This window comes from Barbus barbus (assembly GCF_936440315.1).
Source record: "Barbus barbus genome assembly, chromosome: 30".
NCBI classification, from domain to species: domain Eukaryota; kingdom Metazoa; phylum Chordata; class Actinopteri; order Cypriniformes; family Cyprinidae; genus Barbus; species Barbus barbus.
Genome location: NC_136758.1, coordinates 16,347,104 through 16,371,993, shown reverse-complemented (window position 1 = coordinate 16,371,993; position 24,890 = coordinate 16,347,104). Strand labels below are relative to the sequence as shown.

The following is a 24,890-nucleotide window of genomic DNA, read 5'->3' as shown; positions in this document are numbered from 1 at the left end:
AGGCTGTTTCCATTGGTCATCAGCAAACACATAGCGAGCGCAGGTACACACTGCACGGCAATCGGTCACGCATCTCAGGGCCTAACACATCCGGCCTGAAGATTACACTGTTTACATAGTTTAAGCTGCTTTCGTTTGTCCATATATCACACTGTGGCTACCTTTTTTGTATTGTAACTCTTGGGGTCGCTGTAGTTGTAGACTATATAATGCCAAGTTTTTCTCTCTCAAAGAGAACCTACGATACAGCGGCCCCAAGAGTTCGGTCACTTACAAAATAAAAGTAGAAATAAAATTAAGTAGACTAATGTTTAATTTATCAGCACTAGTCGATATTGGATATTGATAGCATGGCCTATTTGCTGACATCTGATGCTCACTTTAAAAAAAAAATATTTAATAATATTTTGAGTTTGTATTAATTAGATAAAATAGGCTAGTGGCCTATATAATTAACATTGGCAATTTATCGGTTATCATCTACAATCTGGGAAAAAATATTTGCTTATCAGTATCTGCCAGAATTTTAATACGCACCCATAGCAAACCTCTTATTAAATATTTTGCTTATGTGTGTGCTTATTTATTGTTTCGTTTGATATTTTGTTAGATTATATGACATTTATACATTTTAAGTGTGACTTAAATTACTTAAAAAGTGTCCAAATACTTTTTGGGGCCACTTAATGCGATATTTATAAATTAATAAGTCGATAATATTATACCACATAAGTGATCCAATGTGATCCAATCTTCAGTATATTATCAGATTCCTTGTATTGCTACTCTTAAGTGGTTATAAGCAGATTTTCAGTACACATCGGTTTGTATTATGCAAGGGGAAAAAACGTTGCAAATTCAGGCAGATCTAGTTCTAGTTGTACATCTTGTTAAATGCTACTAGATGTGATTCACAAGCTCCTTATTATTTACCTCAAAGAATAATTCCCATCAGGACATGTGAGAGCCTGTATGATTAGTATCTTTGTATCAATATTTGTATCCCAGGAGACTGGGCTGGGATCTCCTCATTGACAGGTAAAAACAAAAAACAGGTGTGTCCCGTTCTCCCCTGGTAAGGTGGAGATAAACCACCTTTTATTATCAGATAAAGAAAAAAATGGAAGGTGGAAAGTAGGCTAATTGTTTGACAGTTAAACCTACCTTTGGTTTTAAAAAAGGCAAAAACAGACAATAAGCACAACTGAGATATTTATAAACCCTGGCACGATCTGAATTTGATATTGTTTTTGCATTAATGAAAAATTCACACAGAGAATGTTTATTCAGAATTGAAGTTTTTGCCCACGCATGATCACTCCTTCAAACACAGATGGAATGAGGAAAAGAAGGACACACACACAATTTTGTAAATCTTTCCTGGTGGTGACATCCTATTTATCTATGATTAATAAAATATGGTGCCAATAAACGTTATTCACACCCTTAAACAATACTGAATCATAATGGACTTGTATGTCACCTTAGAAGGTACTTGACTACTTGGGTGAAAAAAACACATTACAACCTTTTTTTTAAGAATCAGTTCTTTATATCTTTATTTATATATTTATATGCCAATGAGAAACAAATAATCATATTTACACAAACAAAAACAAGCTAAGAGTCAGAGAAGAGCTCTGCCAAAAAAAAAATTACATACCATACGGGACACAGACATATAACTGTAAATTATTGCTTTATGTTCACGGGTCATGAACTACAGTTAAAGTACTAGACAGTATCTATATCCAAACAGAACAGCAACAGTGATAGAACTGACTATCTGTAGACATCCTTATATATAAAAAAAGAACAAGATCATTTTACTGATACGAAGCACTGCAACAACAGCCTTAAAGACAGTAAAAAATATCAATACATTATGCTGTCAATGATAGGATTATCTTACAACTCGGTACAAATTTGCTTCTTGTGTTCACATACTTCACTTCTTCCTTTTGTCTTAAAGGTTAACACACACACAACTCAGAAGAGTCCAAAACATTTGCTCATGCTGGTTATCAATAACTCAAAGAGCTTTGTTCACCATTTTTCTCACCCTTGTATTGACTGAAACACAACAGGATGAAACAGGCAGGAGAAAAGGGCTGCATTCAAACGGGAAAGCCTGCATCTATGGAAAAGTCACAGCATGCAGAAGTAAAAAAAAAAAAAAAAAAAAAAAGTTAAATTCTGAAATGTATTTCTTTATTAAGAGTCCTTTGTCACTGAAGGATTGGCTTTTAAACAAAACACTTGAAAGCAAGAGAGCAAGGCAATTTATAAAGTCACATGAATTTCACAGTTATTTGTTTGCATTATTTCTTTTTCATTGCATTTCAAAATATGACTGAATATCACTCAATACTTAACTGAATTTTCTTCCTTTTCTTTTTGAACTAAAATGTGACTTTTTATAAGGCTAATTTAACCGCCATCTTTACAAGCCTCTCTGCGATCCTCAATCTTATTGGTCAAACATGACATTCTACTTCACTGACTGTACATTATTACTAAAAAAAAATCTTAAAATGACATTTTCATCCATCCATTTTCATCTATTTTTACCTTTTTGGTATGAATGAACACAGTGGAGGTTTATAAACTGGAAAAAAAAAATGATGAGACACAAAAGAACTGGAATAGTTCCATAGAAGAAAGAAAGTAATACAGCTTTGGAGTAAATGATGACAGAATTTTCATTTTTCGGTGGACTATCCCTTTATATGATTTGATCTGTCATTGCAAAATGCACAACTTAACAATTAACATTGATATGACAGTATCATTATCAGTACTCATCTCTGGGTTAAGTCACTCGGCACATTGATTTTCATTTCGAAACTTGAGCATGTCAAAGTATATTCAATAAATCTATGAAGATATGAAAAACCAAACACTGTCAGTGCTAAACAATCCAAGTGGTACAGAATCACGGTGTAAAACTAAAACCCAAACCATGTGCTTTTTCCTAATTGTTTATCTGGCCTGCAAGTGAATGATGTGCTATACAAATACAAAATATCGAACTTTACACCTGACAACTGTTTCTTCGCTTTCCAAGGCCAATCACTATGAAAGACAGCGATCAGATATGCTAAAGTTGCTTTAACATAGAGTATAAAATACGCCAGTCAGCATGCAAAAATGTGTGGTATCAAATACACAGTAAGAATATTACACATCTAACTTAGTAAACACCTTCTCATCATAACCGACATGACAGAAACACTTCAATCGACACCTTCGTTCTTACCATTTGCATTAAACAACTTGTCATCTCACTCTAGCATGGTATGAACAGGCATATATACACACATGGGTCACAATCCCAGCGAGCCGCGCCACCTCTGCAGGTGTGCCAACCTGACTGATGTGGAGATGAACGCGGACACGGCTGTCAGGAGAGAACCGGAGAAAGCAGAATGGGTCTGCTTCCTTTTTTTTAAAGCGTTATTTTCTTTGATGATCAATCAAAGTGACAAACAGTAACAAAGTTTACATGTAAGCTACTTCTACAACTGTTAAATACAATTACTGCTCTTCAATGCTACAGTACAAAGACTCTAAATGAGGGAATGAGAGTGCTATGATTGTGAGAGGGGGGTCGCAAGCTCATCGCCCCCTGGGTGTCCCGTGAGGCAGCAGTGAGACAGTGTGTTCAGTCCACGAGTCCAGTTCAGAACATCACAGGTCACCTGTGCACGGAGCACCCCTCCATATCCATCCGGTTCTTAGTTTAGCTTTTTTTGTTATTGAAATAAAGTGTGCCTTTCCCTGGATGAGAGAAAGAGACACAGAGAGAGAGAAAAACATGTGAAGTGTGCCAAAGGTTTTAGTTGTAGACTTTCGGGGGACCGTCGGGACGTCTGGTCTGGACAATCTTAGCTTTTGGCCGGGCTTCTTCCTCTTCCTCTTCCTCGCTCTCACACACATGGACCACCACGCTAGGAGTGGACTCTGTACCCGCGTGCAGCTCGTACTTCTCACCTAGAGAGACACATAAAAGATGAACACCTTTTGAAATAAATGGACGTACTAAAAAAACATGAAGTTAGCTATGAATGTCTTGGTCACTGAAAAAAGCCATTCTGTGGGTATAGGCCATTTTTAACTTTCATGAAAAGTCTAGTGCAAATACATTCCCTGACATTCTACAACCGTCATGTTTGCATTGCCTATTGAACCAAATGTTGACCTATGATATACTGACAACAATCGCAAAAACTGTTGAACGAGAACTACCCAAGAACAAGAATTTTCCCATGATAAAAACACTGTCTTTGCAAAACCACAGGTGCCTATAAATTAACAAAATGGTCTGTGATTAATAATAATAATAATGTTATACAAAATTATTTTTGTATCTAGTTCAACATGGTGCTCTTCTCAGGCTATATAATACTAATCTATCATTATTATTATCATAATCAACATTAATAACAACAACAACAATAATATAGCCTTTTAAAAGCAGGACGTTTGACTAGGGTTGCTATAGAAACGAGCCAACCAATAAGAGATGATAAGAGGTTTGTCTGGCTGGTAGTCAGTGTGTGTGTGTGTGTGTGTGTGATTTATGAGGACACAAATTTGTATAATGCATGGGTATGACAGAGGTATTACAATATGAAGGTGGTTTATGAGGACACTGCCTATGTCCCCGTAATTCAAAAGGCTTAAAAAACTACGGAGCCCCTTAGAGCTCATGGTGGTGGAAAGATTTCGGGGTGGGTGAAAAAAATTCGGGGTGGGAGGAAAAAATATTTTTCAAAACTTTTGCGTTCCCTCGCAAAGATGTTTGCGTTCCCTCGCAAAACTTTGCGTTCTCTAGTTTTGTGAGGGAACGCGAACATCTTTGCGAGAGAACGCAAAGTTTTGCAAAGGAACGCAAAAGATTTGAAAAATATTTTTTCCTCCCACCCCGAAATCTTTCCACCACCATGAGCTCTAAGGGGCTCCGTAAAAAACATACTAAATGGTGTTTTTTTTATCTAAAAATGCACAAAGTCTCCTGTGAGGGCTAAGTTTAGGTGTAGGGCAATAGCACACACAGTTTGTTCAGTATAAAAACCATTGCGCCTATGGAGAGTCCCCATAAACCACAAAAGCCAACATGTGTGTGTGTGTGTGTGTGTGTTGTGATATGTACCAGCAGGGGGCGCAGACACAGCACACATGAAGAGGAGCATCTAACTGTTTAACAGTCCATTTCTGTTTACTGCTGCCAGCTATTACAGTTCAGTTTTTAAACACAATATTTGATCATCACCAACCACACATTAACATATTAGTTGATAACATATTAACATATACACTCCCTTGTGAAAAAGAAGTGCACAAGTATACTTTTATAAAGTGTACTTATTGCAGAAATAATATACTTTAAAAGAACACACATACGTGCAAATTAAATATGTTATTTTCAACGCTTAAATACATTGTAATTGTAATTAACTTCAAATGTCACATTTTAAAGTGATATTAAACGCAATAAGTTAAACCACTTAAGTGGCACTTTTTAGTACATCTTTAAATGTACTTTCATAATTGTTTCCAGTGTCTTTAAAATATGGTTAAAGTGTACTACTAATGTAATAACAAGCAATTAATGTTAACTAAAATACAGTTTAATGTCAGTTAACAATACACTTAAGCATGAATTAAATTTAATATTTTCGACCACCTAAATGCATGTTATTTGTAATTAATTGCAAATATATTAGTTTAAAATGACATTAAATGCAATTAGTTGAACTTTTGAGTGATATTTTTGAACCACTTAAGTAGGACTTTAGTATATTTTGTATAGCCTACTTTGAAATATGGTAAATATGTACATCTCAATACGCAATTAACGTGAACTAAAATATAGCCTACTTAAATGTCATTTCAATGTACTTCAATGTTATATACCTCTGGCAATGAAGTTGAAATTTAGTATAGGCTGTTTAAAATTTTATTTAAAAAAATCTCTTAATTACCTACAATCAACACAAGCACAAAATGAAAACCCACTACATTTATTGACAAAATAATCTCTAAAACAAACACAAAAATGCTTTTTGCTTATGCACAAGAAAAACCCAACACTACACACAGCTGTAACACTTTAACTCACTTATTAGAAAGAGTCTGGAGAATAGGGCTGGGCGATATGACGGAATTATCGTATACCGACGATGTCTTGTAAGTATCGCGATGACGATGTCAACAGTCAGGTAAAAGACGATTATGATTATTACATGGCCCCATACTAGTCACCATACAGGTCTTTTTGCATGCAAGAATTAAATAATTTAGTAGGAGGGTTGGGAATCGAAAAGCTGTTCCAGTTTTTGAAATCAGATCAGATATGGAAGAAGAAATAGAACTCGCTTCTGCACTCGCGCGCTGTTTTCCGTGCTGCGCACACACGCGCGCGCGCGCACACGCACACACACACAAAGTCCACACACAAAAGCCGCCTCTTATATACGCGAACACTGGACAAACACAGAATTATATATACAAAATATCCCATAAATCGGTTATGTTAGAATACAAGGGTGTATGGACATGCAGTGACAGCAGCCGCTGCCAGTCATTAATGTTAATCAAAGAACAAAAGAAAAGAAAATCCCTCACTGATCTTGACCGAATCACTTTTGTAACCTAGGTTTATATTTTACTGGCCTGTTTTTCGGCGCTGACTACCATAATGGCAGCGTGCATCTGTGTATGCGATTTTGGAGATGCGTTCCAATCCTATTTATCCTTATTTAGGGTATAGGCCTATTCTATTTTGATCTGCAGTTTAATTAAAGTTAAACAGAAAAATAGTAGCACTGCATGTGTTTCTGAATATTTATTTAAACAATGTATAATGATGAATAACCACAAACATGACAGTTATAATTAAAATACGCAAATTCCTTCACAGCCTATTCATACAGCCCTATTTTTACAGATTTTTTTTTAAAACAGTGTATACAGTATAATTATGTTTAATTAAGCTGAGATACAGCACTAAAATTCTTAATTCGTTTGTAACAAAACTATATCTCAGCTCAACATGCAGGCGTAGATGATATTATAGGATATCGCAATATTTTTACGGCGATTATCGATAAGATATTTTTGACATATCGCCCAGGCCTACTGGAGAACAATGCAAAATCACTTGCATACAAAAGTACCTAATCTCGCCATCATAGAAAAATTTTGTATGACGTATAAGCCCGTTTCCTCATTGGGGACCTAAAAATGTCCACAAGGTCAAAATTTGCTGGTATTACTATCCTTGTGGAGTCATTTGGTCTCCATAACGTATAGGATTACTAACACACAAACACACTCACTTACAATACAATACAATAAAAAAAAATAAAATTATCATTCGTACAACAAATGAGACCTTATTGTGAAACATTACCAAACTGTGTTAATGGTACCCTCAGTTTCTCAGACAAGGCTTAAGACCAGCCCCAGACTAAAATGTAATTCTGAGCTGTTTCAACTGAAAGAAACTTGCACTGACTGATCTTTAAATATATCAGTGCCTTTGTTTTGTCTCAAGATGCACACCAGTAATGTTTTTTCTAAAGCATGTTAATGAAAATGACTTAAATGTCCTAATTGAACTATGGCCTAATCTTGGTTTAGTCTAAGCCCCGTCTGTGAAACCAGGCCATAAATTCTCAAACCTTTACTAGCACCAACATTAAACCGGACCGAAAGTTTTCTTCTAAAATCTTACTCCAGCATTAGTGAATGCTGCAGTAAGTTTGACTAAATAAATAAAGTTCCAAATGAACTTGCTGGGAAATGGTGTTTGTCAGTGTCCCAGAAGCTCTTCATTGGCAGTAAACTTCAAAAGTCGTGAAGCTGCACACCATCTCTCCACAGTCTCTATGAACAGAAATGTTCCAAAGAGGCAGGAAAGTCAGAAAAAAATTCCTTGAGGAAAGAAAGAAGAACAATTGTTATAAAACATATCCAGTCATTATAAATGGTTCATTTGAGTGAAAGCAATAGACACAGTTGCAGTCCAAAGTTTATATACAACTTGCAGTATCTGAAAAATGTTAATAATTTAAGCAGTAAGACGGTAGAGGGGTAGAATCATTAAAAAATCCAATTTCTGCTCTGATGAAGCCGTTTATTCTGCAAGGTGTATGCAAACCTTCTGCATCAGCTAAGAAGTGAATTACCTCAACCATCAAGGAAACATCGTAGTAGAAAGCTGGGAGATGTTCCTTCGGATTTCCAGACCACACCATCTTCACTGACACTGGGCTTTAAAAATAAATCACATTTTTACCAACATTTTTTACTCCTACTTTACAGGGAATAAAACATAACTTTATCAATTACCCAGATATAGATAAATATCCCAAAATTTAGGAAAATTAAGAAAGGTACCTTAAAATGTTTCCCCCTCATCTTGCCTTGCAAGCTTCTCTCGCACATCTTCATGAAGAATGTTCCTGTATTTGCCACGGCTGACACAGCAAAGCTGCTGTCCTCTTCCTTTGGTTTGTTACCTGTAAAATATAAGATGATTAGAGGGGGGTCTGTAAATGCACAGGTGGAAATATATTACTTGCAAATGGAAAAGATTCAAAGCATTTAAAATCCATAGGGATAGTGACTTAATATAGCACTTTTAGCTTGTCATGCGTGATCAGGGTGAGCTGACTTACTTCTAACATCACATTCCACACTGTATCTCCAGTAACAAATCTGTACTGATCCTGCAAAATGAATAACTCCAGATAAGTACAAAAATATTACATATTACAAACACAACCAGTAATGGAACATCTCGCTCTTCAAATGCAAAAAAAACTCACACACAACAACATTCTTTCTAGAGGTGGCTGATATATTGAATATAACTGGTGGTTACAATATCGATTATATACATTAAATATTACAATATCGCATCTTTGAATTTTGTTTAGTGAAGTTACATTGAATTATAAATCGTTTAGTTAAAAATACAATATTGTATTTTCAGCAGTCAAATTTCTTGGTCCACACACGTGATAACATTCCGATATCAGAATGCATTCATAGATAAATTATAGGACACGATTAATTCACCTCCCGAGTCTGGAACTGCCGGGTGTGAATGGCAGGAATGGCAAGACTAAATTAAGAGTTAATAAAGCTTATATCAAGATATACTTACTTGATTCATTATCTGCAGTACATAAAGTCTCATCTGTAATCATCCAAACGTGCCGCTCCTCTGCTGTCGTTTGGTCAGCGAAGCTCCCTCACGCATCGCGATTACAGGAACATGGCACTCAGCGCATTTGTCAAACTCTGCTGAAGTAGCGTGCTATCATAACGTAGTATTTTGGCGCATGCACATAAAACAAAAGCGATAGTGCGTGGTTACATGTTATTTCAGGCTTTTCATTTTTGTTCAAGTTCTAGTTGTCCTAATTCATTGTGTAGTTAGACCAAAGACAATGGTTAGACTCATTCATGACTCATTCTCCTAACTAAAAATAAGTCGTTTTTTTTACAGTGCAGTGTAGCCTATTCTAATTAAAATCAAATGTATTTGAATGTAAATTAATTTTGTTTAGATCTGTTAAACCTTTGCTTGCAATTGCTGCAATTAAATATGTGTTTAAGTGAGAACAACATAATGATATTGCAAGTATTCTGTACACAGATGTAAAGTACAGTACTATTACATACAAATACAGTACTCTCATAAATGACACTTTATCAAATGTTATGTCGAAAATTAAACTTCATAGAGTTAATAGCGAAAATTTCAACAATACGTTTTATTGGAGTATACTGTATAAGAAAGTGTATTTAAGTTTAGAAGAAAAATACATTTCAAGTGCATTAATGCACATAGTATATATTATGGACTAAATGCATTTAAAATACATTAACAAATGCAATTTTGAAGAACACAAAGTTCTTGTGCAAAATGTCTGACTTTGACATGTATATATTGCCATTATTATGTTTTATTGCTGGTCTTCAATGATAATGTCAAGTTACTTTAATGTATTTGCACCAAAAAATGATAAGGATTTATGCAGACATCATCCAAAACCACACTTTGCCAGGGGTGTTTCCAAACTTTTGGAGGGCAGTGTACAATACAGCATCCTTGTAATTTAATTTTAGCCTTCTTGCCATTTTAATTCATAATACAGTAGAGGGATATCAGGAGATGGTGAAGAACATGGAATGGGATCTGGAAATGTGGCACCAAAAATTATTTGAACACTAAAGTCACATAAAAAAATGGATTGAATTTGATCAGGGATTGTCAACATTTTCCAATTCAGGGCCCCACTCATACAAAATGCTTCATCTTCTCAGTAGCACTGTATAATAACTTTCATGGAATCATGAATAAACATTAAATACATCTAGTGCTGACCTACACTACCGATCAAAATGAAAGTAAGATTGATACTATTCAATAAGGACACATTAAACTCATCAGAGTAAAGATATTTACATTGTTATTTATTTCAAATAAAGGCATTTTAACATTAAATTTGAACATATATGAAAATAGAATACCGTTATTATTTTTTTTACCGCATTGAATAAATGTAGTCTTGGTGTGTATAAGACATTTCTTTTAAATACATTAAAAATTCTTACAGATAGTTTCTCAATTTTCCATAACATATCTTGGATTCATTGCATCCAGACAGAAATGAACATTTTAAGGTTTCTACACAAAATTCTACACAATTTCCTCACAATTTTCAAGAAATTTTCAAGCACAGTTTTCAAGAAATCCAAATGCTTTTGGGGTCACTTTGTGTGTTTATCCACTATTGGTGTGAAAAACAGTGTTTGAGTCAGTGAGGACACAGACATTTGGTCCAGATGGTTACACACACTTACACTCAGAACAGCTTGTTTGTATGTGTGGGAGTAAGTGGCATATGCTTATATGCTGACTGGGTGTGTGTGTTTTGTACCTGGTCCCAGTTTGGCCACTGCACACAGCAGGTCGTAGTTGATCACAGGTGTGGCATCTTCACTCTGGCTCCATCCCACAGGTGGGGACGAAGGTGGAGAGATTAGGAACTGCTTGACAGGTTGAGGTGGGGCAAGGTATGTCTTGTCCACGTCATCCCCTGAATTCTGCACCTGTGGCCAGAGAGAAAAAAAGACGGTGTGGTAAAGCGCAAAACAAGATTAAACAGTACAAGAAAAAACTACTCTGGCTCTCCTTTTAAATTAAATACATCCTCTAAGCTAAATATAGTACAGTTCACAGCCAGATCTAATTGATTTGAAGGATTACTCTCACCATAGTTACAATTCTCTGAATAAAAGAGGCTATTCTTTTACTGTTCAAAAGACACAGTGTCCTAGATCATATCCGCACTCCCACACAGCAGCACACAAATACACTAATCATTTTGAGGAGTGCTTCCACTCTTTCTGTGTTCTGAATAAAACACGTGGAGCACATTTACTACATAATGATTCTAGAAATATAATTGTGTCTGTCTGATTTCACACAATTAATAGCAATGATGATTAGTCACACACAAAAGTCTCCACAGTGTGTGTTACTGTGCTGAGAACTGTGTGTTCTCGGACTATCCCCAGCTGACAGACCTCTGAGAGGAGAAATGAAGAACTGGTAATGTTACACTGAGAGTCCTGAGATCTCAGCTCATGTTGCTTCCTATAATTGTCCTATAAAAGACAATGTGTTAAATTAATCAAACGCCTTATGCACCCTGCCTTGATTCATATTGTTACTGTGGGTATAAACTTGATATGCCCTTCCTCGTTTACATCTGGTGTAGCAACAAACTATTTGTTTTTGGGCATTTTTAAATGTTAAATTTGAAAATGCTCCAATAAACATAGCATACAAAATAAAAATCTACCTTTGTGTTCAACATAAAAAAATTACATCACGGTTTGGTTTCTGTTTATTACCTGTTTGTCCTTATTTGGTCGGTTTCCTGTCATTAGTTAATCATCATTTATTCCATTCACCTGACTTGTATTAATCATCTTGTTTCCTCATTAGTTTGTGTTCTTTATAAGTCTTGAGTTCAGTAGTCTTCTTCGTTGTGTCTTAAAGTTATTTTTATGCTGTTTATTCTGTTGTCGAAGACGTTTGCACGATTAAAGAACCGTATTATTCTGAATCCCTCGTCTTCCTGCCTTCTTGATCAGCATCGCGTAACACATGAGTTAGAACATTGGCTATATGCAACCTTCAGCGGATAGCAAAATTCTGAAAAAATTAATAAGAATAAATAAAGACTTACATTGCCATTCAAAAGTTTTTTTTTTTTTTTTTTAAATTAATACTTTTATTTAGATTGTATGCATTAAATCTATCAAAAGTGACATTAAAGACATTTACAATAATTACAAAAAATTCATTTCAAATAACTGTTGTTCTATTAAACGTTCTATTCATCAAAGAATCCTGAAAAATATTTGTTTTCTGCAAGTTAGTAATTCAAACAGCATATTATAATTTCTGAAAAGACTGCAGTAATGGCTGCTGAAAATTCATCTTTGCCATCACAGGAATAAATGCCATTTTAAAATATATTAATATAGAAATTTAAAATGTAATTGTAATAATATTTCACAACATCACTTTTCTTACTGTATTTTTGATCAAATAAATTCAACCTTCTTTCAAAAATGTTAAAAATTCTTACACCAAATTTTTGATCAGGATTGTATATTTTAGTCTGTTAGGAAATATATCTTTATAGCATTTGAATTTAGTACCCAAGTCATATGGACTAATTTTACGATGTTCTTTTGTGTCGTTTTGGAGTTTGACAACTCCTGCATACAGGTTTGGAACAACATGAGGGTGAATAAATGATGACAGGATTTTCATTTCTGTATGAACTATCCCTTTAATGAAGAATGAAACATCATAAAGATTAAAGCACTGACCTGTGCGAAGTACAGTTTTAGTTTCGTGCCGTTGAAATCGGATTCATGGAGCTCGATGCGTGCGCGTGCAGCAGCCTCTGGAGTGCTAAAGCTGATCCGAACTCTTCTGAAACTCTTGAACATCTGGAAGGACGTCTGATCATCATAGATCCTGAACAGAGCCTCAAACCGCTCCTGAGGAGAATTACAAACAAAACACAATTCAAAACTGCTTCAGTTTTGCATTAAATAACATGTTTACTGTAAACATTTGCAGTGTGTATTTTCACGATTCTGCTGATGTTTTTAGCATTTGTGTTATTATAAAACTAGCACCGTGCTCTCACGTGCCCTAGAAGCACAGTACAGGACCCATCAGTGCTGATTTGGATGGTTTTGACCAGAAGGGGGCGGGTGAAATATGAAGAGTGACCTTTATTGTGCTGATGGAGCAAGTACAGTGAGAACGGTAACAGGAAGAAAATAAAACAAAAGGTTCATTCAAGGACACTAGAACAACTTCTAGATTTACCCCACACTATATCCATATTCGCTATACTGACTAGGCCAATTAACTGTTAAGATATAAGCATGTTGTATGATATGTTTTGATATATATTTGTATTATTTCTCTATCCCTTTTTAATTGCTATGAATAAAACTATAATTTGAATAAATTTAATATTTAAATTATAAGAATAACAATATTTTTTGTTGTCCAAGTTTGTGTTTGCATTTCAGGGTTTCTGTTCCCACACATAGAGAAGGTTTGTTTTGAACTCAGACACTGTGTAACAAGAGGGGATGTGCCAATCACTAATTCATGCGCAGTGCTGAGTGTTTCCTGCAAGCAGTGTAGACTTACACACTACCTGGGTGGAAGGAGTGGACATCCGCCTTCATGACACGCCAGCTCTTTGTGTGTGTGTGTGTGTGTGTGTGTGTAAAATAAACACCAGCTAACAAACACCATGATTTTAATGCTAGTATTACGATGCTATTCACCAGCAAATCTCAGCAGATTAAGTTTGTCAATCTGCATGCATAAATTTGTGAAACTTGTTTATTATGGATAGTTCATTGGTTAAGCTAGCTAAAAAGGCAGAATGTAGTGTATGGGCTAATTTTATTGTGTTCTTTTATATCGTTTTAGAGCTTGACAGCTCCTGATTACTAAAAATGCAAGTATACAGGTTTGGACCAACATGAGGGTGAATAAATGACTTTGTTTCTGGATCAACTATTCCTTTAATAAAGAATGAAGCATATTAAAGATTAACACGCTGACCTGTGCAAAGTAGTTTTAGTTCAGTGATGCTAAAATCAGATTCGTGGAGATAAGGACACATAACATGATGACCTGCTTCTGCATTATATGAACTGTAAAATATAAATGCATACATGCATAAATGAATTGAAATAAACAAAATTAATAAAAATAAAATAAATACTGATAAAAGTATTGACGCGGGTGCATAATATATTAAAATTCTGGCCAATACAGATAAGATGATAATTATTTTCATGCTATGGTTGATATTAAAAGTATATACTACTTTGACAAAAGAAATTAAAAATAATCAGTAAAAGCTAAATTCAAATGTACAGTATGATCAATAGATAATTATTTTGAATTTTACAAAACAATTATATTTAACAGAATTAATTAAATAATTAATTGATTTAATTACGAATTAAATAACTACTTGTTTTTAAAAAATATATATATTCTGTATGGTATTGATGTGTTGTGCATCCCTAATGCAATTTCTTTAAGAAATTATGTACAAAATACATAAATATATGATTGTATCTTACGATGGCCCAGCATCAAAAGAGGAGAGCTGAGGTTTTCTCTCTCAATGTGTTGCTGGACAGACACTACAGCGAAACTTCAAAGATCACATCAGCATCCAGTAAACAAAAGCTCATTATTTAACCTGATACTAACATTTCACAGACAGGAAACAGGCCCCTTTTCAAAGCAGCATAGCAGATAAGTGTTCAGGACACTGGTGTGATGTAAGGCCTGTGCAACTCCGTTATGCAACAGCACAGGTGTGTGTGTGTGTTGGCTCACTTCACACCTCTGCCAATCACATGTATTATACACCTTTTACCTGCCTGGAGCGCATAAACAGGTGGCGACACATGAGATCACTGTGGTCAGTTTTAATGGAGGGCAGAGAGAAATATTTACAACTACTGATGGAAAACCACAATCTGAAAAAACAAAAACAAAAAAAAAAAACTTGCAGACATTCACACCCCAACAGAGCAGAAGCTCTTCTTTTGTATCGTTTCATTAAAATAACCATCTAAATAATTTATTAATTTAGCTTTTTTATTTGAATGCAACCAAATGAAAGCAAAACAAAAACTTCATATTAGTTCACACTATCCTGTACACATTTTTGAAGAAATATTTGGAGAGGCTTCTGTTCCTCTGTGGAAACACGTCTGGCTAGTTAGGTCAAGCATTAAAATTCTTCAGTCAAGCATTAGTCCAGGACAGACCATCTATGAACTCTTTAAAAATATTTCAGAAAGATGGAATGCACATGACTATGGGATTTAAACAGACTTGGGACAGAAATTTCTAAAACAAAAAGAGTCAGACAAAGAGTCATGGAGAGGTAGAGAGATTCACAGAGAGATTTAGAGAGGTGACAATCTAAATAAAAAGCCTCTAAAAGCCTCTTAGAAGTAAAAAGCCTCTAAAAAGAAGTGCCAGAGAAACTCACAGAGAATTAAACAGAGAATTGTTTGAGAGAGTCAGTAGAGACCGATTGAGCAGAGTACAATACGTGTGGTGCATCTGACTGTAATCTACTGAATTGTTTCCAAAACACATTACATTTTTTCTGTCTTTCAAACGCAAAGTACAGTTGTGTCTAGATTATTGCATTCACTTATTTTTGCTTGTGTTGCATTCACTAATGAATGGTGAAACAGTAAACAATTGAGCAGTTTTAGATACAACATATGCATGAAAAATTGTAATGCAACTGACGTGTATTGTTCGATGTACCAATGAGTTCAGTCCTACTATCTTTATAATTCTCAAAAACTTTATAAATATATAAAAGCTTCAGTCCGTAAGTTTTGCCTCTTTGTCGCCATCTCTATTTGAAAACCTGGAATTGCTGCTGCTTGCGGAATTATCTTCCTTGCTGGGATGTGCTCCGGCACGTGGATGAATCTAATGTTTTGACGTAAATGTGTTGCTGTCAGTCACCGCACCGGTGTGGACGTTTACTGTACTTCGCAATCACAGATTCTAGCCTACGTCTTGGAATATATGACCCAAATAAGAATTTTCACCGTATATTGTCATCCGAACAAGTAAGTAACAAGTCTGCCACGTTTGTTCTGACCAACTGAGGAAAAAAGCATTACAATAAATCACGTTACCAATGGTGATTAAATCTAACGGTCGGTTAGCTCATATCACATCAAACCGTGCAAATTATTATTATTGTTATAATTTATTCTCAAATTATTAATGTTAACAATATCAGCATTGCGTGACTATGAGTATGGACTATGAGTATTAACATGTAGATTTCAATTTCTGTACAGTCTAATCTTGTCATGCCATTCGAATTTCATATTAAGAAATTCTTTTAACCCAAAAAGCAAATTATGCTCCTTTCGAACTGATTTTCTTTAAAATACAAATCTTGTGTAATCTCAGGCTGTCTGTAATCAGGAGCACATTTAAAACTGGAATATAATTGAATTTCATTCACATGGTTCATAAACACATAATCCTCTCTGGATTACAATCTGCCATCAAAATGATAAATTTAATTATTCTAGCTGCTGTGAGAAAAGGCTAAACGATGCGATAACCTAGTATCTGGGACAACTTCTTTATGTTTACAGACGTGACGTAATGAAGCAGTGCCATGCTCGAATTTCCCGCGAAAGCCTACCTGTACCACTCAAATTAGGAAACTTTATTATAAGATAACCGTTGTGAATCGGGCTAAAGTAAGGCGATAGTTCTGAACACTGGCTGGTTATGTACTTGCTCATTTTTAACCAAAAAATTTACAGACTACATCTTTAAGAAATGTTGCACTCAAGTATAGTTTTAGCACTGAATATTAATAATTTAACTACTGAGATGGTAACTTGATTTTTTCTCTAAACAGACAAAGCATTTTTTCAGCCAAACAGCTACTGTTGCAAAGTGGATTTAAAAATTAGAATAAAACACATGAAAAAATAGTTCAAATAGTTCGAAATAGTTCGAAAAAATTCAATTAAGCCATGTTTTCCATACTGGTTTACACTAAATGAACAAGAAGAATTATATTTTCACCCATATAGTAGTACATAATGATAAGCAGCAACATTTCATAAAATTTTAATACAAATACTAGTTAAAAGACTGCATATTTGCAATGCTGCCTAAATAAATATCGTCAGGTAAATTATTGTGAATATATCATGAGTATTTGATCACCAGTCCAATACACTACACGGCTCAGAGTATACTTATCCTTTTGTCCTCATACTACAGTCTCCTCAGAAAGTGCCTTTAGGACAAGCTCCACACATGTACTCAATACAGAAAGCGAGTATGACCCAAGAATCTGGGGCATATGGTGCACTGGGACGCTAGCATGATTTTGGGCTGAGAATAGAACCATAAATAATTAAGAAGATTAATCCGTTAAACGAGTGGGAGATGTTTTTAATTACCCTGCTGATGTTACACAACCCTGACGACTAGCCGCCAATCAAAAAGCCCTTGGGTGATATAAACTGGAGCAGATTCAAAGAAACACTATGTTACAACTACAAATTCCTAAATATAGACAAAAACATATTCACAAAACTCGACAGACGCACAAATTTTATAACATGTCCCCATAAAGATCATACCACATCTGGTTTCCTGTAATTCAGTTGCTCATTGTTCTACCTGTCAGTAAATAATGAGTGAACTTTTGCTGCCTTAAATCAAGTCTTAGTCCAAAACAGAGTCTGGAAACAGGAGGACCAACCCAGAATACAAAATCTAAATGTTATCATAATGTCACACACGAGTCATTCGTCCAAGCAGCCGATGTGCCAACTCGCCAGGCACAAAAGAGTTTTGTACAAAAGAAGCTGATTCCTGATCTTCTGTGAAAGGAAATCTCTGTAAGTGGCAGAAGCGATTCATCACAAGTGGCGTAAATGCAGAGGGCTCTGTTTTCCCTCAGTGTTATCAGCACAGAGTTAAACAACAACAGCAAATACTCCCTGATTGGCTCTGGTGGAATTGGTACTATCGCTCAGGTCTGCTGTGGATTTTATACTAGAATCAATGGTAGGGAACAAATCCAATTGACAGACCTGATGAAAAAGCCCCGGGGGATTTTCCAGAGCTCAGAGATGGGTGCAGTGATATCCATCCCAGAATTCCATGCCGTTATGGAAATTTCTGATATCTGGAAAAGCCTCTGTTGACTAAACAGACTGATTTCTTACTATGTTCAGTGCAGTTCTTCAATATGGAATTCAATTAAGATATCTATAGAATAGTATCTGATAGGGGTGCTCTGACATGAAAAACTTGTCTCGCCCTTATTTTTGTGGTGATCCTCCTTGTGCTGCCAAAACAGCACTGTCATGCCAAGTCATGGACTCTACAAGCCCCCCCGAAGGTGTCTTGTGGTATCTGGCACCAAGACTTTAACAGCAGATCCTTCATGTCCTTAAAGGGATAGTTCACCCAAAAATGAAAATTCTGTCATTAATTACTCATCCTCATGTCGTTCCAAACCCGTAAGACCTTTGTTCATCTTCAGAACACAAATTTAGATATTTTGATGAAATCCGAGAGCTTTCTGACAAGACAGTAATGCAACTGAAATGTTCCCAGGCACAGAAAGGTACTAAGGACATCGTAAAAACAGTCCATGTAACATCAGTGGTTCAACCATAATTTTACAAAGCTACGAAAATACTTTTTGTGTGCAAAGAAAACAAAAATAATGCCTTTATTCAACAATTCTTCTCTTCCACGTCACCGTCCTCCGCCATTATCTGTCTATGCAGGGTCAGAAAGCTCTTGGATTTCATCAAAAACATCTTAATTTGTGTTCCGAAGACGAATGAAGGTCTTACAGGTTTGGAACGACATGATGGTGAATAATTAATGACAGAATTAAAATTTTTGATTGAACTATTCCTTTAAAGCTGCAGTCCGTAACTTTTGGCGCTCTAGCGGTTAATAAACAGAACTGCGTACGCCTTGTGGAAGAACAGAGCTACTTCTCTCTGTTTATGTCTATGATGAATCACGCAGGTACTAGGCTACTCCACAGCTGTACCTACCCGAACCAGTCTAAAATAGTCCGAATATAAACACTTATTATAAGTGTACCGTAGTGATTCAGGACAGGCCAAAATACAGTTTGGAAAATGGATTTATATAAATTTTGAACACAAAAAAGGTTGAGACACCATGGATTGGACTGGTTGGTCCAGCACATCAGACAACACCAAATCAGGACAACAACACCTTGAACTCCTCATTATGTTTCTTTAAACCATTCCTGAAAAAATACAGAAAGAGGCTACTGCCATCAGGGAATACCATTGTAATAAACGGTGTACCTGCACCTGGTCTGTGATGAAGTTGAGGTAGGTGGATTTATCCCTCTTTGGACCGCTGTTGGTAAGTTCTCAAAAATGCCTCACTGTTTCAGAGATGCTATGATGCTAAAATGCATTTTAATATAAAATGTATATCTAAAGAATTTATTATATTTATTAAATATATATATATATAATTACATTTTATAAATATTATATTAAATATTGTTCAAATTTTTATTAATTTTATATTTAAATGTAATTCCGTCCTATGGTAACAAAGTTGACTGTTTACAAGCCACTACTTTAGACTTCCGTGTCACATGATCCTTTAGAAATAATTTTACAATGCTGATTTGGTGCTCAAGAAACATTTCTTATTTTTGAAGTTGACAACAGTTGTGCTGCTATTTTTTTCAGGATTCTTGATGAATATTAGATTCAAAAGAACAGCATTTTTACTTGATTTTTTTTTCTTGTAAAATGATAAATGTTTTTGAAATGGATATCCAGATATCCTGACCTAAGCAACACTTATAACAAAACTTAAGACTCTGGTACAAGATTCAATTACACTGTGTGCCACCCTACAGAATGTAGCTCTAATTCTCGGACCACAAAGTTACATAATTTGACGCGGTTGTCACATCAGTAGATGTTTATTCCTGGCTCTATTATCCGCAAGCGCTGAGGATTCAGGAAGGTTGTTTGAAGTGCTAGGACTAAAATGTGCAGGCTATGTCAGCTGGTAACCCGACCCACAGGAAAACAGACACAAGTGGGTGTCCAGCAGCCTTTTGTCTAACGTCATCATTACCTACGAAGGCCTTTTCAGAGTGACATCTGAGCTCTGCCTATGCTCTTGGGTTACAGATGTATCTAACCTCCCTCCTCCATCCATCTTTCTGTTTCATCCATCCATCAGTCCATCTAAGATGAGTGAAGAGAGAGAGAGAAAGAGTGAGAGACATACAGTCCTAGCATGGCTGTTGCAGGCCTATATCTCAGGCTACAGGTTTTAGCCTCCCTACCTGCCAAAGCTCAGATCCTGTTACCTACCTGAGTAGAACCTGATCCATGCCTGCTTCAGTCCTATGCTGCCTTCAGTTTTACCTGTCACTCACTGTTGTAGCTAATGTGCCATTTGTTGTGACATCTACTCTAGACAGAGATATCTGCAATGTCAATAAATCAGCATTTATCTGGCAATTTGAGAATATTAGCATTTAACTATAGTTTGTCCAAAATCTAAATAGTTTCCTATCCCTTGAATAAACGCATTTGAGTGTATGCATCTTAATCATTATTTTCAACATTTTCAGTGTTGATGTTATTTTTTTAATTTTTTTATAGTCATCATGAATTATTCATTCTAAATACTGGTACATTTTTGGAGGGTCACACATGACATGTCACAACCTGAATTAACCTTGCCTTCTTATAAAAATATAAAAACGTCAAATTGTCTGATAAATTAAAACACTCACTGACATTGATACACACATATTGACCAACTTTTATGTTTTTACTGCATGTTTGTAATTTGTTAGACAAACGTTTTTCAAATATTTTAACTGTTTTAATTGTTTTACAGTTTTTCATTGTTTCTACACAAAAGTTAAGCCAAACTACTTATCCTAGAAAAAATAATATAAATAAAACATATTTATTTCATACCAAATATAGTTCAAATATTAACATATTTACTGACATATCGCTTGAGACATACTGATATAAAAATAATAATGAAACTTTATTTCAATCACTACTTGTACACAATGCACATTTCTTAATATCAAGCCTAAAAATTGTTTTAATGTCACTATTGATGAGGATTGTATGATCTCTGAATAATATTGTTTTTTAAATGCAATATATTTGAAGTGCACTTTAAGTATACTTGCAATAGTTCTACTTTAGCACAATCAAATATGCTTAGGTATATCTTTATTTGGACTTCAGCAATACTTCTGCACAAGTAAAGATCATTGAAAATTAGTTGTTCCAATTTAGCAGACTTTAAGTACACTAGTTTAGTATACTAATAGTACAATTACACAGTATTTTTTAAACATAAATATGTAAATGCATTGTAGTATACTTATTAGGAAATAAATGTATTTCAAACACATTTTAGTGTATTTATTTTTCATATTTCTTTTCAATAATTTAATTCTTTAATCAGTCAATTTTTTTCTTCATTATAATATCAGGATAGCTGTATCCCCCTGACTTTTTTCTTGATGTTATCCTCCTAAAAATATCTAAATGAATTCTAATTCAGCAATTAACAGTATGCTCATTTTAGATTAACTGTATTTAAGACACTGATAGGGCAAAATAAAATTAACATCATGTTACTGACCTATTTAATAGCCTTCAGCCTTTTCTCTAGATATTAGAGAGATCTCTTTTTCTAGATCTGCTGCTTGTGACTGGACCAATTATTCCAGCTAATATAACATTTTTTATTCAAAGCTGAAAAGGCTCATCAGCCGAAAGACTGACCATCACTAACTGTTCTTTGACTTTCTTACAAAGGGGTTTACAGCACACTAATTGTAAGCAAAGTGTCTCATGCTTTGCTTTGCTCAAAGGCAAGTGGTGTAGAGCTGTCACTCCAGAACTCTTCAATTCCTGTGTCTCTAGATCCTGTGTAACCTAGATCATGGACCATCACACAACCACCATTCAATAACAAACAGATCAATTAAAAAGTCAGTATAAACAAATAAAGTACACTGAATGGTGGCAAGATCTGACAGCTGCTATGGACATTGAGCCTACTGATCATGCCTGATGGACATTCACTCCTTCTTATGGGAATCACTGCGAAGTAATATACAAACTCAGTATAAAATCCAGTCAAACTTTAAAAGTCATATGTTTATGGCCTCAACAAACATGCCATCAATGTGCTAACCATTTAGAGGGGATGTGCATGTGTGTGCTTATGCGTGAATGTTGAGAGTCCTGCCCATAACCTTCAGATTGAATGTGCTGATGTCTGCATATTTTCCATAGCACATCATTTTCCATTGAACACACATGCACACTGTAGGCCACACCTGTTCCAGTGAGTGCGCTCGGATCCCAGTTGCTCCACTAACAAGTCTAACAAATGTTGCTGAAAGGTTAACAGACTTTGTGAACCTATCCATCATAATATCTAATGTAAACACAGCATGTACCCTATCAGAAAATAATTTCTAATTCCTTAATTTATCCATTAAAGTTAAAACTTCAGATAACTCAATATGCGCTGCCTTATCAATTTATTTATATAAACACACACAACTAGTGAATTTTCAATGCTCCCATTCTTGCAGTGAGAAAATCAGAGCAGAGAGTAAATGAATAAACCCTTAAGCGGAGGATAAAAAAGAAAAAGTAAAAAACAAAACCAAGCTGTTGTGCAGAGATCAGTGTAATCAGTGACTGTAGCCCATGTGCTGCATCTTATAATCTCCTGTGTCCTCAAACAGAGCCAAAAACCCAGATTAGAAGCAATACACACACATAGTGACATTTTCAGATGCTGACTTTCTTCATAAATCTTAAGTTGTCTATTTCTCTCCTGTCGTTCCTCGCTCAGGGCAGGACACTGCAGGCAAAGCAGAGCCACTGCAGTCTGCAGTAGCCGCACAGAAACACCTGTCTGTCTGACTGCCTGCCTCTCTATTTGCAGTTTACGGCACAGAAACACCGACCAAACATGGAAAACACATAAACTAGATTGACACTCTGACACCACATGCTTATTGGCCCTTTTTTGTTTTAGTATCACCTGTTTCTTGAGACACTCATTTGAGCAACTGTCACAAACCTCATACAAGCATTTACATGCAAAAACTTGAGCTTGTTTAAGTAAGTAAAATGTTTAAAGGTGTAACAGAAAAACTGTTTTATTGCTAGAAATATATAATAATATAATTCTAAATATTAACTATGAATCCTGACATAAAAAACGCATCTGTGCATTTTCAACGCTGCACACTACAGAAAAACTGCACTGGCTCATGCAAGAATGCATAAAAGTGTGTGTTTGGGTGCCCTACTTTTGGACTAATTTCAAATGAGGAATTCTAATAAATATTCAATGCAATTTAAAATAAAGCGGCATCACCAATTACAAGGCAAAATAAGCTTTATCATTGATTATCGCAGTATGGATGCGTGCAGTTCTACCTGACATACCTGCAAAAGGCAAAGGTGAGTATGTGTATGCAGGGGCAATTGAGTCTATGACAGATCTCACTAGATTATAAAATAATTGTCTCTTAGGGTATAGATCACACAAAAATGAAAAGGCAAATGTTAGGAATAATGTCATGGACTGACAGTTTTTGGGCATACAATAAAAGTGGCTCTCATTCTGCTCCACAGAAATAAAAGGAAAGTCATACAGGGTTTGGAACAACATGAAGGTGATTAAATGATTACAGAATTGTCATTTATGGTTTGAACTTTCCCTTAATGTAATGCAAAATAAGTGTGCACACCAGCTGCCTCATCCCATTCAAACGGGTGGCGCAGCCCTTCTGGAGCTGCTCCGCATCGAGGTCGTTCAGAGCATTGACGCCATCGCTGCGCATGCAGCAGAATGTTAATGTGAACTGCGGATTCATTGAGAAAAATTCCAGCGATGAGAAACAATGAACTGGCGGCGTGCAACGTCACACAGACCGCGCGCATGCAGTGAAAGGGCTCCTCGCGCACAGACACGTTCATAAACACAGCATGCATTTACTGTTTTTTTTTCTTTTTAAATTTGTTTGTAGATAAACTTCAAGTACCTGCATTTTGTCGGATGTAAACACCTCCGTGTCTACATCGCAGGCGATGAGCGTCAACATCTCCAATTTCATGTTTATCGATGGCATTCCCTCTTTTGCAGCTTCACAGATAAATAAAGAAATTTGGTCTTTTGATCCCTATGCTTCTTTTTTTTTTTCTCGCTTGTCGTCTTTCTGTATCTGTGCGGCTCTCTGAAACTGAAAGTCTTTTGTGTGTTGGTGAGGTGACTGACTCAAACTCTCTGGCTGTCTCTAACTGAGATGCTGCTCTGAGCGCTCGAAGGCTGCTCGGGTTCATCCGCACTGACCAATCAGAGCACTCAGCCGCCACATTGACGTCACCGCCTTCTTCGTTTGATTGTCTATTCTGATGTGCACGCGCTCCTCAGAGAAGTGAGCGCAGAACGCCGCAGAACGCTTCGGTTCTGCCAACAAACGATGCCGTCATTGTTGTCCTGTTCCTCTGATTTACTAACAGTACAAGAAACAGTTCCAGGTGACAACTAAACTTGTAGTAAAAGAGGGGAAGAATACTGCCAGAAGGACCACATAGACCTTAAATAAACAAATAAAGATGTGAATTACAGG

At 35.7% G+C, this 24,890-nt stretch overlaps 1 protein-coding gene across 2 annotated transcripts in view; it reads right to left on the bottom strand.

The window, feature by feature from the left end:
* Positions 1-1,537: 1,537 nt before the first annotated feature.
* rcan3 (regulator of calcineurin 3) overlaps positions 1,538-24,890 on the bottom strand; it is a 32,574-nt gene continuing 9,221 nt past the window's right edge. The window contains exons 3-6 of one of the 2 annotated variants that reach the window (XM_079386222.1): positions 24,303-24,394; positions 12,931-13,104; positions 10,962-11,133; positions 1,539-3,993 (exon numbers count right to left, since the gene is read on the bottom strand). In XM_079386222.1, the coding sequence (XP_079242348.1) occupies positions 3,839-3,993; positions 10,962-11,133; positions 12,931-13,104; positions 24,303-24,394 (593 nt within the window). In that variant the 3' untranslated portion in view covers positions 1,539-3,838. Of the gene's footprint in view, positions 3,994-10,961; positions 11,134-12,930; positions 13,105-24,302; positions 24,395-24,890 lie in introns of both variants that reach the window. The other variant, XM_079386221.1, reaches the window with a different exon arrangement.